The 17,600-nt window shown below is 39.8% G+C and overlaps 1 protein-coding gene across 2 annotated transcripts in view; it reads left to right on the top strand.

The window, feature by feature from the left end:
• TSHZ3 (teashirt zinc finger homeobox 3) overlaps positions 1-17,393 on the top strand; it is a 92,048-nt gene extending 74,655 nt beyond the window's left edge. For both annotated transcript variants that reach the window (XM_039327591.1, XM_039327592.1), the window contains one exon: positions 13,763-17,393. In XM_039327591.1, the coding sequence (XP_039183525.1) occupies positions 13,763-16,962 (3,200 nt within the window). In that variant the 3' untranslated portion in view covers positions 16,963-17,393. The remainder of the gene's footprint in view (positions 1-13,762) is intronic.
• Positions 17,394-17,600: the final 207 nt, after the last annotated feature.

Below are 17,600 nucleotides of genomic sequence, written 5' to 3'. Positions count from 1 at the left end.
GTAGACTTGTCTGTGACACCGTTAACATTTAAGGATCCTCTGAAAAATCCATCATGCCAAAGAAAAAGCAGGAAGAAAAAAAAATCCAGTAGAGCATTAAGGAGTTTGCTTCTGAAAATTGTTTAATGTAAATATGCTGTCAGATACTCTTCAAGTAATTGACAAGAGCAGATGATTAGCAGTGTTCTCAATACTGTTTTTGCATAATCTCACATTTTGACAGTTCTCTTCAGCGTCTCTTTATCGTCAGTGCTCTGCAATCAGCAATATTTTTTCTTTTCCTTGACAACATTTACTTTGTCATTATAAATCTTGTAAATGGTCATTTAACTTGTTCGGTGTGCATGTACAACTCTCAATAGGAACACATTTGCAGTATCTTTCTTTGTGGGAAAGAAACTGTCAGGGGAAAAAAAAAACTTATTACTCTGAAAAGAAAGTAGGTTAATATCATTGTTAAAAATAAGAATGAGAAAGGAAGAGAGAAACAGTACCCATTTGATAATTGTGTATATTCAGCGTATTCCAATCTGATTTAAAAGTAGCTATAGTCTGAACTGAAAATGGACTGAGAATTATTTATGGATTGGCGTGCATGTCATGAGTGGACTTCCTCTGATTTCTGAACTTTGAGTAGCTGAATTTATTAGGGGACTACATGACTTAAGGAGTCATCAGCATTTCTCGGACACTGAGGTAGTATCATCCATCATAATGGATTTCATTGTCAGAGAGTCAAGTGACAAAGCACTGAGTCTGGTAGCATCAATTCTTTGTTCAGTAGAGTTAGAACAAGAACAGTGTACATGCATTTCTTTTAAAGAAAGTATCTGCAAAGTTTGCATGAAAGAAACAATTAGATCTGGGTTGTCGTTTTTTCCCCCACATCTATAGGGTTAGGGTGCAAAGAAGAACTATCTGCGGCAAACTCCACCTGGCATCATTGTAGCCAGTAAATGCTCAGCTCTATCTAGTCGCCCTGACTCTACCCCAAATTACGGGGTGACAGGGTCACACAAAGGAAGTTATTTTAGGATTAAGGTCTATAGAGAAAGTTGTATGCAAAAATTGTGAATTGTGAAATATTGTGTGTGACTTTGAGAGTCTTTGCAGCACTAACCTGGACTGGATTGGATTTAGATTAGTGTGTCTATCCCCTACATGGTAGTCATAAAAATTATACTCTTTCTGCAATACTGTTATAACTTAACTGAGTTCAACCTTGGCTCAATGGCTTTAACTAATTAAATAGGGATGGACAATGTTCAGATGACCAGGGACTGTACACGACCTTTTGAAAGTAAGAAACATTTTACTGAACAAATGATGGCACATGCTATATCATGGGGCTATATCATGCGCATAAATACAACCAAAATGTTTCTTTTTTTCCTGAATTTTGGTGGCGGTTTGGTGGTGTTTCTTTTTAGTCATGATACGCCTCACGTGATTAAAAACTGTAGCATTCATTTTTGATGGAACAATTCAGATGATTCTTTGGGGAGCACAGGAAATAAATTTGGGAGTTTCCATTGCCCACCTCTAAAGTAAATTGTTGCACAGCAGCAGTGGTTTGAGAGAAGAAGGAAAACTATTTTATAAACTTTATGTAGGAAAAGGCCATTTTATGTACTGTACTTTGAGATGAAGTAGAAAACCTGTGATCACTGAGATACTATTGGATTACTTCACATCATTCCTGACAATTGGCTATGCTAAGTATGTGACCATACATTTGTACTCCTGGGGCTGTTAAACCCAGGATTCTGTAAATAGTTAAATTTTGAAGAAGATCTGAAGGAAAGGAACAAAGTGACCTCACATAGATGGTTAAGGTCCCCAATCCTATGGTGCCCATATTCCTAATGGGGTTCGTAGCATTGTGCAAACAGTCAATACGATAAACTTTCAGCTTTACTTGAATCATTGGTCTTATTTCTTCAACTCTCTTTAATCTATCTCCATGGATTTCCAGCTCATATAGATTTGGTCAGTGACAAGGGTTAGAGTAGTCTTGTAGAACATTTACTTGTAGCAGTGAAAAAGCACACATTCATCAAGGGATTAAGTCGATCCAATTGCACTGGAGATCAATGGGATGCTTACGTGATCCCTCTTAGGCGCCAAGGTTTTCAACTTCTTTTGGTGAGAATTCACAGACACCCATGCATTTCTCCACCTTAAAGCCATTTATCTCAGAATGTCAAATTGCAATAATTAACCATTATTGATCTTAAATTCAATTAACTTCATTAACTCAGGTCATGATGAAGGTGTTTGCCAGGAAAAGGCATTTGACAACTGCCTTTTTCTTATGTGACATTGAAGTGATAAACTATTCTCTTCATTTGCTGTGCTTGGGACATATGTTTTTAAAATTAGCAAAAATCTGGTAGACATCTTCTGAAAGCCATTCCTGTTTATCCTTAAAGGGAGTTAATATTTGGGGTTAAGATTACTGATGATTCTGCTTGGTTTCCCCATTGGTGGGACTTGATCAGTAGTAAAGTTGAACTTCTCCACTTTGTATTTTACACACCAAGATTTTGAACACTTAGTCTAGTAATCAAGTGCAGCCCCTCAATTTATGCAATATACTGAATCATCAATTCACTACATTGAATTCTCAGCCTTACTCTAGGCCTCATAACAATCTCACTGACCAGTCTTAAATTATTCTACATATGCACCTCTTAAGTTTTTACCTGCCCTATTTTAGCATGTTGCGTGAATGAAACATAAGTAAAAACTATTGTTACAGAAGGATACAATGTAAGTTAAAACTAGAAGGACACAAGTGTGTATTTATCTCTGGTTTCTTATCTTTTCAAATGAACCTATTGTATTCAAGTTGATTTTTACATCTCCGGACTGAGATCATGCAAATTTCTTGACAATAGTTCAGAAGTAGCTTGCCATTGCATCTTTCCAGACACTTCATTGACTTTCCAGACTGGTTTATAACGCTGGCTTATCATATGAATTCTCCTCTGTGGGATGAACCAGGGCTGACTCTGTTTAATTCTTTATTGTGCTAAGGTTTGATAGGTGCTGCTATTTGCTGAGTGCTTTTCTGTTTTTTCTTCAGGAGATTAGGGGACAGAGAGTTTTTCTTTCTCTTTTTGAGGGAGGGGAGAGAATTAATATACACAGTTACACTTTGTGTCTAAAATTCCAGGTGATATTCAAAGACCAAGCACAGACCAATTATAGAAGTAGCAATAGCAATAAGACTTAAATACCGCTTCACAGTGCTTTACAGCCTTCTCCAAGCGGTTTAAGAGTCAGCCTGTTGCCCCCAATAATGTCCTCATTTTACTGACCTCGGAAGCATGAAAGGTGGGTCAACCTTGAGCTGGTCAGGATTGAACTCCTGGCAGTGAGCTGAATTAGCCTGCAATACTGCGTTCTAACCACTGTGCCACCACGGCTCTTTCAACAAAGAGGGAGTTTGATATGAGATATTTTAGGGAAGCCAGGAAAGCAATGTGAAGGAGATCTAAACCAATCAAAAGACAAAGAGAGAGAGAGAGAGAGAGAGAGAGAGAGAGAGAGAGAGAGAGAGAGAGAGAGAGAGAGAGATTGTTGGCAGTTTCTCATAAATGACCATCAGGCCAGGTGACAAGAAACCCGAGAAGAATTATTTTAAATTGTTTGAAAAGATTCCACTTTAATGAGCTCATAATAAATGCAGGTTGGAAATTCTTATTGCAGCTTCCCCAATTCTATATTTATCCTCAGCTGACTTACTATAGTTCGTTCTTCCTTAATCCTAACCCAACTGCATGGGGCTTAACTGACAGATATGAGAAATCTACCTTATATGTTACACTCTGAAAATACTAATACTAATACTAATGCTACTACTACTACTACTACTAATAATAATAAAGTTGGAAGGGACCTTGGAGGTCATCGAGTCCAACCCCCTGCTCAGGCAGGAAACCCTACACCATTTCAGACAGATGGCCGTCCAGTCTCTTCTTAAAAACCTCCAGTGTTAGAGCATTCACCGCTTCTGGAGGCAGGTTGTTCCACTGGTTAATTGTTCTAACTGTCAGGAAGTTTCTCCTTAGTTCTAGGTTGCTTCTCTCCTCAATTAGTTTCCCTCCATTGCTTCTTGTCCTGCCCTCAGGCGCTTGGGAGAATAGCTTGACTTTCCTCTTCTTTGGGGCAGCCCCTGAGATATTGGAACACTGCTATCATGTCCCCCCTCGTCCTTCTCTTCGTTAAACTAGACATACCCAATTCCGGCAACCGTTCCTTATATGCTTTAGCCTCCCGTCCCCTAATCATCTTTGTTGCTCTTCTCTGTACTCTTTCTAGAGTCTCAGCACCTTTTTTACATCGTGGTGACCAAACCTGGATGCAGTATTCCGAGTGTGGCCTTACCAAGGCATTGTAAAGTAGTATTAATATTAATATCAGAAAGTTGATCTGAATGGCCTTCTTCCTCTCATGGTAACATGTAAGATGTCCATCTCTTCAGCTAGGATCCAAGACTGTTTCACTATTTTTGTCTCCAAAGCATTATCTTCATAAGAAACAGAGGGATAATTGGCTAGTGAACCTTTGGTTGGAGAAGAGAGTACAAAGTTTATGAAATGTTTAATTGGTTACTTTGCCTTTGTCTTTCAGAGTTCGACTTCGCTGTTCTAAACTTGGCAACAGTGAGGTAGCTCAAGAAGGAAAATGAGTTGATGACCATGTTTGTTTGCATGGTGGAAAAAACCCTAAGGTTTCCTCTGAACATCTGAAGAATTACAACCATTAAGAGCTATTTGAGACATAGTGAGAATGACATAGTAGTGAGAAACTTAAATGCATAGGTCTACTTATCTTTACTCAAGTTGACTGGAGCTCTAGTATTCTTCTTTCATGCTTTAAAGGTGAATAAATATTTCCATCTCCAGACTCAACATTTAGCCACAAACGTTGGGATTCAGTCATTTGAACATTAATCCATCAAGTAACAGAATAACATAAAATCAGAACTGGAAGTGATCTTGGAGGTCTTCTAACCCCTGCTTAAGCAGGAAATCGTATACCGTTTCAGACAAATGGTTGTCCAGTCTCTTCTTAAAACCCTCCAGTGTTGGAGCCCCCACAACTTCTGGAGGCAGGTTGTTCCACTGATTAAGCTCAGGGTTAGGGTTTGGGGGTGGGGGTGATTAGTTTTGGTTCAACATTCCTGGTTACAAATTTTGGTTATTCCTTTATGGTAGGAACAAAGGAAACTGTCTTATGATAATTCAAACTTGAATTTTTTTATGTTTAAATTTGTATCCAGTTTTTTGTCTGGCATCTCTATGCAGCTTATATGTTTTCCTCCCTTTATTTAATTCCAGAATAACAAATCTCTGAAGTCAGTGAGAAAGGTATAATTGCTCCAGTGCCGCTTAATGAAATCCCATTAGATTTTCGCAGTCCTGATCCAATATCTTAACCCCTATATCTCAACAGCTCTCAGAGATTAATTTTAAAATTAATTTATAAAATCATCCCCATTCCTATCTAATAAATGGTTCTTTTATGTGAAGAAAACTCCAGCTGTGTGGTTGAAAACACACCCTGATTTGCTGTGACTTGCTTCAAATCACTTCACACAGACTATTCAATGTATATAGATGAGCAGAGTTGAAACCTTCTCAATGGGTCCCAGGAAAAAAGCTGATTTCAAGGAAAAAAAAAAACATGACCTAATTGGATGATTGTGAGTGGGTGTGCAAGCCCTGGCCACGTTAGCTTTAATTTCCATGGATAAATGCTGGCAAATGCTTTTCATCAGGATGTAGTTTCTTTGTTTACGTTTCTAAATATCACATCACAAGCCAAGTTTTAAAGAATTTCTTTAGGTGCTTCCAAGAGACTAAGTTTATATAATTAGCAAATGCACAAACAGCGTTTTAATGGTGAACAAAAGACATGTTCTTGCTTCAGTGTAAATTAGGGGGTTCCCTAAGTGTGAATAGGGTGCTTTAAGCCTTGTCCTTGCACCAAAGGAAATTAAAATGGAAAACTTACCCTCTCCTTTCACTCTTCATATCCAGATGTTCCAATCTCTAGATAATATGGAATTGCTTGTTTATTTATATGTGTACACCCACTCTCATCATAATAATTCTGGCTGGTGAACAAAGTTTAAGACAGAAATCACAGTATAAATGACCATTAAAATGTTGACCACTGAGGGTAGAAGCCAGGAAATCACACCATTTAAACAGCCATTTATACAATTTCTAATTAATTAAAGGTACATAATTGTTCCTTACACATGCCAACTATTTTCTCTTAAACAATACACCCACCTCATCCTTGTTACTGGTGGTTTTTTTGTATCACCTGTTGCAAACAGCTGTTGTTTGATAAACATAGGCAGTAAAATCATTTGCAAAGGACTTTAGATTTCAACTGCTGGTTAACTTGGGTTTGTTGCCTTTCTAATCTCTGGGTTAAAATCAACTAATTCTATCCAAGAGGAAACCTTTTAGTCTTATATGTAGCAAATCTTTTGTCAAGCATCAGGGGAAACAGGAAATCAGGCAGTACAATTGACTTTAAAGGTTTATTGCAAGCTTAAACTCTGAACTACTAAGGTCAAAGCAAAGTGGCGGTAGATAAGAGTCAATGGAATTCAAGGTGGGCTGGACTTTAATCCCTTATGGGCCTGATGGGACTCGTGACTGATGACATATTTGACCTTTCCTTGGGGTCAGCTTGGTCATCTCCTACACTTCTGTTAGTACATCTGTATTACATTTAAATCATTATGTATTTTAGGATAGTAAGTATCAGCAGCTGAAAAAAAACCCATTGTTCCACAGAAGCTTCTTAAATGTTGTTGTTGTTAATTGCGAAGTCGTGTCCGACCCATCGCGACCCCATGGACATTGTTCCTCCAGGTCTTCCTGTCCTCTACCATCTTCTGGAGTCCATTTAAGTTCACACCTACTGCTTCAGCGACTCCATCCAGCCATCTCATTCTCTGTCGTCCCCTTCTTCTATTGCCCTCCATCTTTCCCAGCATTAGGCCCTTCTCCAGTGAGTTATTAAATATCTAAGCCTAAAAATGGGACACAGAATTGACAGTCAAACAAAACATGAGCAATCTCTTTGATGGATGGGCCATATACACTGATATGGCAGAAGTGCCAACATCTGGCCATGGAATCCAACAACTCAGGCCACACTCTAGGACAGGGGTGTCAAACTGCTGGCCCGTGGGTGGACGCGTCACACGGAAGCCGTGCCCGCCCCATTGCTGGCAATGGCAAAACAGTCCCGATAATGTTGCGCAATGTCACGTGATGTCGTGAATTTGACATGCCTGCTTTAGGAGGTCCTTCTTAAGAATTATGTTAAACTCACTGATGGGTATTTTTTGAATTGGAAAATTAGAAAAACCTTCAATTTTATGTCTTTGCGGTTCTGTTCCAATGTTTACCTTTACTTCCTTGCCCCCACATTTCTCTTTTGGATTTGCTTAGAAGCCACAGTTGCCGACCCCATAAAGCACAACTGAATTCACAAAGTGATAGTAGAAAATAACATGCTGTATTTTCTGGAGACAGGAGACCTTCACAACCCCCCCCCCAGCCAAATACTCTTTTTGAAATGAACAAGGAGTGATACATAGCATCCTTTTATCCACTTTAATCAGTTAGCATGTACAGCCCGTGGCACCAATGCTCAACTGAGTCCAGATCTCACTAGCTCGTGTAAATTGATAGTGCAGGGAGCGCATAGTCCTCAATTTGACTCAGAAATCCAAAAAGCAAGTCTGAGGATTTAGTCACTAAATCAGTTCATAAATACTTGCATGGGCTTTGCAAAACAAAAAACAAAAAAAACCCAAACTTTAAAGATACCCACAATTAGAAAAAGAGTCCTTTCTGCTAAGATTGGAAAAGGAAGTCAGACCTTTAGATTCAGTAAAAGTGATCTAAATGGTATGGCCATATTGTTTCATACATCATAGGCAGACAATGGAGGATTTGTTGTGAATTAGCTTTCTTGGGTCTCAGAAAACAAGAGGCAGGAAATGTCTGTAAGATTACCAACTTTGATAGCAATGGAAAGACTGCATATTCATTTGCTTGCCTGAATTTAATTCCTCCCCTTAGTCCCCCTCCCCATTTTATTGTATATTGGCATAGGCTTTCATGGCAAGCATCAATCAAGCAGTGATAATATTTTGGACTGAATGGTCCTGGCCTACTTTTATAAGTATCTGGCTATTTTGGTTGCTTTGTAAATTCCCTGCAATACGCAGTCTGCTCTTTTTATAACAAGAGGGATCCAGAGCTACATGCGCTGTAGAGGTCTACTCTGCTAACAGTCTCAGAAATAGCAAATTCAGAGATACGTTTCTTTGCCGAGGCCAAGGGGGACCACACTTTAACTTTCAAACTCTGCTTTGGATTAATACACAGTCCAATGTATTTTTAGAGCTCTCTGGAAGTTCCATGTCCCCTCTCTTCCTCCTTTCAGACTTCGCTATTTTGATGAATTATGCTGATGTTTGGAAAGATGAATACAGGCCCAAAAGAATGAAGGCTAATGGTAAAAAAAAAAACTGATCAGAAATTCCGTGGGGTTAGCTAATTAATCTTTTTAATGAAGAATATGTAGGAGAAAAGCAGACAGAGCTGGAAGGCGGAGTTAAATGCATCATCAGTTTAGTCCCAAAAGTTTTTTTTTTTTTCTTTTCCAAAAGGCAACTGGACTTTCTATAATCCAGGAAGTCTAGTTGCCTTTTAGAAAAAGCACCTTTGGAACAACCATGACAAGGATGACAGATAATCTCCATAGATATCATCAGTTTAGAATCCCTGCAATTCCATAAGGGACTCAAGTCCATGCCCCTCCCCCCTTAAATTTCAATGACTCTTAACTAGGACCAGTTTAGTTCGTGTGTATAGGCTGTATTAATAAATCCTTTGTGCTTAAAATTAATTAATGATCCTGGTTCTTTGCACCTGACAGCATTTATCGAAATATAAAAAAAATAAGTTTCCTGAAGTTCTCATAGAACATCTAAAAAAGAAAAGCCCAAAGCCAACAATGAAACAAGATGAGAAGATTTCTGATCCTGAGTCCACTGAAACCACGTTCACAGATTAAGACTGAAGGAGAATTAGTGTTCCTTCACCAGAGAAAGTTTGCACAGTCACAGATACAAGATAATCCAATAATTTGATACAATTAGGATGTGATAAGCATCAGGCATGTATTCCCTAGCCATGTATTCAACTTGAGTGCCCTGTCAAATGTGAAGGGAATGTTAATATACCATTAGGTGGTGTGTATTTAAGAAACCACATTCCCCATTCTTTTCAAGAAACGATAAAAACGTTCTAGAAATAGCTTTCGTATCACAATGTATTGCATTGCCAAAAGCGTTGTGTTTTCTACTGAAGGCAGTTTCCACATTTAGTGGCAACTTTTCAAGTAATTAGTCATCAACGGTTGTTTTGCGTGGGGATATATGTGTGAGGCCTCTGAATCAGGATGGATTCAAGCAAGGGAATATGAATCTGCTTTCTTTATGTAATACCTGCAAACCAAAGAACGGAATATAAAGAATAGGGAAATCAGGACTTGTTGACTTGCAAAGTTCTGTATTTTGGAATTATTACCTGTTGTAATATAGCAAGAACATACAGGTAGTCCTCAAGTAAATGCTCCAACACTGGAAGTTTTTAAGAAGAGACTGGACAGCCATTTGTCCGAAATGGTGTAGGGTTTCCTGCCTGAGCAGGGGGTTGGACTAGATGACCTCCAAGGTCCCTTCCAACTTTACTACTATTACTATTACTAATTTACGGCCGCAGTTGAGCCGTAAATTTCTATTGCTAAGTAAGACTTTTCTTAAGTGCCTTTGCCTCCTTCCTAGGATTGAGAGAAAGTGACTGGTCCAAGGTCTCCCAGCTGGCTTTGTACCTAAGGTGGGAGTAGAACTCACAATAACCTGGTTTCTAACCGGATACCTTAACCATTACACAAAACTGGCTCTCATGTAAATGCCACAACTAACAGTACCAAGCCACAATCCCTTTTTATTAATTTAATTTGCATGCCGCCCATTTCTATAGCAAGCAACTTTGGTCTGTTCTACTGTTGAGAAACTGCCAGCCAGGTTGGAAGGAGGGGACAAAGAGGGAATTAGCCTCAGGTCCTTGCTCAGCCACAAGAGGCGTAAATCTCACCCCACCTCCCCAGATACAAGAATTTATCTCTGTTTGTTCCCAGGGTAAAGCAAGTAGTCTGGGGAAATTCTTGTATTCTAGATAATGATGATGATGATAATGATGATAATGATGATAATGATAATAATAATGATAATAATAATGATAATAATAATAATAATAATAATCCACATCTGCCTATCCCAGGTCCTGGGTAAGAACTCGATAGGTAGACAAAATGCCAAATCCAGTCTGAACATCTGGCTGACTGTGCGATGATCGACAATAATAATAATAATAATGATAGTAGTAGTAGTAGTAGTAGTAGTAGTAGTAGTAGTAGTAGTAGTAGTAGTAATAAAGTTGGAAGGGATCTTGGAGGTCATCTAGTCCAACGAAACCCTATACTATTTCAGACAAATGGCTGTCCAGTCTCTTCTTAAAAGCTTCCAGTGTTGGAGCATTCACCACTTCTGGAGGCAGGTTGTTCCACTGGTTAATTGTTCTAACTGTCAGGAAGTTTCTTCTTAGTTCTAGGTTGCTTCTCTCTTTGGTTAGTTTGCATTCATGGCTTCTTTAGGTGCTTTGGAAAATAGTTTGACCCCCTCTTCTTTGTGGCAGCCCCTGAGATAATGGAACACTGCTATCATGTCTCTCCTGGTCCTTCTCTTCATTAAACTAGACATATCCAATTCCTGCAACTGTTCTTTATACGTATGTTTTAGTCTCCAGTCCCCTAATCATCTTTGTTGCTCTTCTCTGTACTCTTTCTAGAGTCTCAAGGTAGTTAACAATAAAGCTGCTTGCTTTAGCTATTCATGAGTGGCTCTGTTTGCTGACATTTGCAGACGTTATGTGCAGGCTAGGAATGCTCGTACACCATAAGTAGGAATATACAATGCCATCCCTATCCCTACCCCATTTTTCTGGTCCTTGCTTTCTTTCATCCCATTTCTCCCTATTTAACCTGTTTTTAAAAACTCCGCCCACACGTGCATATACACATGCATGCACACAAACCTCTTTTCCTAATATGCTCATTTTGATAGGACGGTTTGTGTGTTAAGATGAGGGACATGGTTTGTGTGTTATTTTGTACTAATTTGCATATGCATGGTGGGGGTTGTGAATGTAAAGTTTGGAAAGGGATGAATACGAAAAAATAAATGCCTTTTTGTTAGTGCAGGTAGTCCTTGACTTACAATAGTTCATTTAGTGATCGTTCAAACTTGCAACGGCACTGGAAAAAGTGACTTATGACCATTTTTCACACTTACAGCCGTTGCAGCCCCCCCATGGTCATGTGATCAAAATTCAGGCACATGGCAACTAACTCATATTTATGACGGTTGCAGTGTCCCGGGGTCATGTGATCCCCTTTTGCGACCTTCTGCCGGGCAAAGTCAGTGGGGTGTTGCTAACTTAACAACTGCAGTGAATCCCTTAACAACTGTAGCAAGAAAGGTCATAAAATGGGATGAAACTCACTTAACAAATGTTTAAACTTAGCATCGGAAATATGGAGCTCAGCTGTGGACGTAAGTCGAGGACTACCTGTATATTGCTTTGGGAAGGGCAAATTAGATATGTTTGCAGGTGAACAAGAGCTGCAGTAACAACAGGGTCAAGCATCTTTAGTTCTTTGAAATAACCCCGTGGTCCTGCAGGGCTGGAATTTAGTTCGGCCTTCCTATACAGTACAGTACAGGATCTCTGTTGGGGTCCCCAATGTAGCTTATGGTGAAGAAATATCGACAAAATAGTCTAAAGAGCAAACACTTTGACATTTGTAATGTCCACTGGAAGACCTTGTGTATATTTACCCTGAAAGAATAAGAGCAGAATATCAATTTTTTTTTTTACCCAATCTTACAGCTGGGTTGTTCTTCTTTTTCTTATTCAATGTCAAAAAAGTCTTTGCAACAGACATGAAGTCATAGAGAAGTTGATGATCTGTTTTCCCCATAAGGCTTTCCTATCTGTAAATTATTTGTTTGTTTGTTTTTAACGGGAGAACTGACTGGCTGCCCCAGCTTCTACCTTGTTATTTTCCCAATTTTCAAATGCCATAGGTATAGTTTTTATAACTGTAAGTTGAAAAGCATTTTGTACAAGCTAAAATATTATTTTCCCTCTTCTCCTACTAACAGGTGAAGTTGGAAGAAATTTTCAACTTTTTTTTTTTTTAAATCTATAAAGTCCATCCTGAATTTTGCTATTCATGGGCTCCAATTTAACTGGGAAAATTATAAAATAAATTCCAGAATTATATCTAAACTCACATCTAGAATGTATATAGAATTTTTTAATTCTTTGTAGCTTCTCCCTTTATTGTTTTTATCATTTATTTATTAAACCAATTTATCCAGCTGCCCATCTCACAAACAAGCAACTCTGTATGGTGTATGACAGAACCACAGATACTCTTCGACTTACAACAGTTCATTTAGTGACCGTGCAAAGTTACAGTGGCGTTGAAAAAAGTACCTTATGACCATTTTTCACACTTACGACTGTTGCAGCGCCCCTATGGTCACATGATCAAAATTCAGACGCTTGGCAACTGACTTGTATTTATGATGGCTGCAGGGTGTCCTGGGGTCACGTGATTCCCCGTTTCTCTTAGCAACATAAATTTGGGGCTCAATTGTGATTGTATGTTGAGGACTACCTATAAAAACAATTAAAAAGTAGGTTAGAAAGTATAAAAACCAGGTTTGTATAGACTCATAAAACAGTACAAAAAAGTATGCTACGTACTGTCGCATCAACAAAGTTAAAAATGTTCTCTCTTAGGTCCAGTGTATTTTTTTGATTCCAGAGTTTTGTCAGGGTAAGAGCAAACATTATTTAAAAGTTGCCTGTCCTAGAGAACTAAGAATTGTGGCCTGTAAGATCCTGGTAATTACAGGGTTGATCCACTTACAAAATTTTGAGAAGTTTGCCTACTTATTTGAGTATAGTTTTTCACACTAAGCCCAATGGCTCAGTTTAGTATCTGCATTGCTAAACAGCTCCTGTAATAAAGGCAGGCTTTTAATTTTCTAATAAGTGAGGAAGCCCTTTCCTTCATCCTTGTTGCTTTATGAGATTTATTGTTATTCTTGTTGATGGTTTTTATGTTTTATTAAAGATTGGGTTTGGGGAAAAAATCTGGCTTAATTTAAATTGTGAATCTGTCTGTTAAGAAATACATTAGGGGTAGAAGAAGCATAAGACATATTAATTGACAGACAGGAACTGCTGTCTCTGAGGTTGATACAAGTAATTTATTACTTTAGAAATGAATGCCACCTCCAGAATGTGCTTCATTAATTTCAAATTTAGTTTTAATTTCAAGCTGTTGCCCCTTGAGAAGAATAAGGTGGCAAATTATGTTTGAAGAGCAGATTTTTTTTCTCCTCCTTCCCCTCTTCCTCTTGCTTGGAAGAAATGCTAAATTTTGACTTTTTAATTTTAATAAATAAATGCAGTTCTTTGAATGAAACATGCCAACTGCTGATAGAAACGGAGACTAGCAGTCACTAACTGTGTGTTTTATTATCTGTTTTTTTTTCTCTCTCTCTGCTATGTAGCTTATGTTTCGGATGAGTTGAAAGCGGCCGCCATGGTGGACGATGACTTGGAACCAGAGGAGACCACGTTTGATGGAGAACCTTCTGCAAAATACGCCTGTCCAGAAAAGGACTTCAGCAAGAATTGCCAGAGCTATCAGAACTCTCCAGTGGCCGAATTTTCCAGCCATGAAATGGACAGCGAGTCTCATATCAGCGAGACGAGTGACCGAATGGCCGATTTTGAGAGTGGCTCCATCAAAAATGAAGAGGAGAGCAAAGAGGTTTCCATACCGCTGGAAGAATCTGTGGTGTCAGACAGTTTGGAGCAGATGAAGGCCGTCTACAATAACTTCCTCTCCAATTCCTACTGGTCCAGCCTGAATTTGAATCTCCACCAGCCAGCCGTCGAAAAAAACAATGGCAGCAGTAGCAGCAGCAGTAGCAGCAGCAGCAGTTGTGGCAGTGGCAGCTTCGATTGGCATCAAACCGCCATGGTCAAAACCTTACAAGTGTCCCAGAACCGAATTCTTCCTGAGCCCAGTCTTTTTAGCACAGTTCAATTGTACAGGCAGAGCAGTAAGCTTTACGGCTCCATCTTTACTGGAGCCAGTAAATTCCGCTGTAAAGACTGTAGCGCAGCCTATGATACTTTGGTGGAATTAACAGTGCACATGAATGAAACGGGACATTATCGAGACGACAACCACGAAACAGATAACAACAACCCCAAAAGATGGTCTAAGCCTCGTAAACGCTCCTTGCTTGAAATGGAAGGGAAAGAAGATGCCCAGAAAGTATTAAAGTGCATGTACTGTGGCCACTCCTTTGAATCGCTTCAAGACTTGAGTGTGCATATGATAAAAACAAAACATTACCAAAAAGTGCCTCTGAAGGAACCCGTAACCCCTGTTGCAGCAAAAATCATCCCCGCCACTCGAAAAAAAACCTCGCTGGAATTAGAACTGCCAAGTTCTCCAGACTCTACTGGGGGGACCCCCAAAGGGACTCTTTCCGATGTCAACGACCCACTTCAAAAGAATTCCAATCCTTACATTACACCCAACAACCGCTATGGACACCAGAACGGTGCCAGCTACGCCTGGCATTTTGAAGCGAGGAAATCTCAAATTCTCAAGTGCATGGAGTGTGGCAGTTCCCACGATACCTTGCAGGAACTCACGGCCCACATGATGGTGACAGGACACTTCATTAAAGTCACCAACTCGGCCATGAAGAAAGGGAAAACCATTATAGAGTCTCCTGTCACGCCAACCATCACAACGTTGCTCGACGAGAAAGTACAGTCTGTGCCTCTTGCAGCCACAACCTTCACCTCTCCTTCCAACATGCCGTCCAGTGTCTCCCCAAAATTAAACATGGAAATCAAGAAAGAAATTGAGAAGGACAGAACAGCTGCTGAAGATAAGGTGAAAGACAAAGAAAAATTAAGCGAAGATGAGGAAAAATATGATATCTCCTCCAAATATCATTACCTGACAGAAAATGACTTGGAAGAAAGCCCCAAAGGGGGACTAGATATTTTAAAGTCATTAGAAAATACAGTCACTTCAGCTATTAACAAAGCCCAGAATGGCACACCAAGCTGGGGTGGATATCCCAGTATTCATGCTGCTTATCAGCTGCCCAACATGATGAAATTATCCCTAGGATCATCAGGCAAGAACACTCCTTTGAAGCCCATGTTTGCACATGCTGAATTGGTGTCTCCTACTAAAAGTCAGCCCCTGATTTCACCTCCAAATAGCCAAACCTCCCCTGTGTCCAAAACAAATTTTCATGCCATGGAAGAGTTGGTGAAGAAGGTCACTGAGAAGGTGGCCAAAGTGGAGGAAAAACTGAAGGAACCTGAAGTGGGAAAACTTTCACCCTTGAAGAGAGCCACCCCTTCGCCCTGTAGCAGTGAGGTCAGTGAACCCCTCAAGATGGACACTTCCAGTGACATGGGGTTCAAAAGCCACCAGAATAGCCCAGTTCCTCAGAGGGAGAGCTGCAGAGACAGCCCAACTGGAGAACCGATGGAAAACGGCAAAGAGATTGTCAAGAAAATCGCAAATACTTTGACCAGCAGTACAGCTATTATTACTGACCATCCTCCGGAGCAACCCTTTGTGAATCCATTAAGTGCATTACAGTCTGTCATGAACATTCATCTTGGGAAGGCAGCGAAACCTTCTCTTCCTGCCCTAGACCCCATGAGCATGCTTTTCAAAATGAGCAACAGCTTAGCAGAAAAGGCAGCTGTAGCAACACCGCCCTTGCAGCCCAAAAAACCAGATCACTTAGACCGTTATTTTTATCATGTCAATAATGACCAGCCCATAGATTTGACGAAAGGGAAGAGTGACAAAAGCTGCTCTTTGGGTTCAGCGCTTTTGTCAACCACATCAGCGTCTTCAGCATCTTCTTCATCTACAGTGACAACAGCAAAGACATCTGCGGTTGTGTCATTTATGTCAAACTCGCCGCTCCGCGAGAATGCCTTGTCAGATATCTCGGATATGCTCAAGAACCTGACAGAAAGTCACACATCAAAATCTTCCACGCCTTCCAGCCTCTCCGAGAAATCTGACATTGATGGCACGACAATTGAGGAACCGGAAGAAACCACCCCGGCTCAGAAAAGGAAGGGACGCCAGTCAAACTGGAATCCTCAGCATTTACTCATCCTGCAAGCCCAATTTGCTGCTAGTTTGCAGCAGACGTCGGAAGGGAAATACATTATGTCGGACTTGAGCCCTCAAGAGAGAATGCATATTTCCAGGTTTACGGGACTCTCAATGACCACCATTAGCCACTGGTTGGCCAATGTGAAATACCAACTCCGAAGGACAGGGGGGACAAAATTCCTTAAAAATTTAGACACCGGGCATCCGGTGTTCTTTTGTAACGACTGTGCTTCTCAAATCAGAACTCCTTCAACGTACATCAGTCACCTGGAGTCACATCTAGGTTTCAGATTACGAGACTTGTCCAAACTCTCGAGTGAGCAGATTAACAATCAGATAGCACATACCAAGTCATCTTCTGAAAAACTGTTGGCACCTTCACCAGAGGAAGAGCTGGGAACTTCCTACCAATGTAAACTTTGCAACAGGACTTTTGCAAGCAAGCATGCTGTTAAGCTTCATCTCAGTAAAACACATGGGAAATCTCCCGAGGACCATCTTCTTTATGTCTGTGAATTGGAAAAACAGTAGCATTAACTCCCCCCCTTTCTTTTTAACAGACATGCTACCCGAACAACTGTACTTGGCTTTGAGGAAAACTGTCAGATATGCTGTTGAGTTTATCCTTTGCCCCTTTCCCACTCCTGTTCTTGGCACATAATTGTTATTTTAACTCTGGGGTGTCACTAGCCTGGACGACTGTCTTTTTTTATATATAACTGTATAGTGTTTAATAGAGGTACATAATCAGCTATTGTTACTGGTAAAAATATGAAGGTTAAAAACTCAGTGGTAAGTGTTTGGAACTTTGTGTAAATTGGGGTTTTTAGTTGCTGTGCATCACTGTGATGCCTCAAGCTGCATGCATTGACAAGACCGTTTACTTAAGCATTTATTAACTAAAATCATGGTACACTCTTTAAATGGCAAATGAAGTGTGCCGGCTGTTTCTCACCTGTAAATCTTTAGCCCTCTGAGTACTTTGAAGCACTTTTGCATTAATTTGGTTTCCTTTTTTTCTAAAAAAAAATATAGACATGTTTTCTTCTGTTTTTTTTTTTTTTTTTAAATCCTGTTCTGGCTTAGAATTTCTTTTTTTTTGGTCAAGGCAACAAGCTTAAACAAAAAAGTATCAGCAGCCAGTCATGGTATCATGTGATGTTTGCAAG

The sequence above is a fragment of the Crotalus tigris genome, unplaced genomic scaffold (genome assembly GCF_016545835.1).
Source record: "Crotalus tigris isolate CLP2741 ecotype Arizona unplaced genomic scaffold, ASM1654583v1 scf7180000024362.2655971311:6658466, whole genome shotgun sequence".
In the NCBI taxonomy this organism is placed as follows: domain Eukaryota; kingdom Metazoa; phylum Chordata; class Lepidosauria; order Squamata; family Viperidae; genus Crotalus; species Crotalus tigris.
The sequence above is the reverse complement of the archived record's forward strand: the minus strand, read 5'-3'. Positions and strand labels throughout refer to the sequence as shown.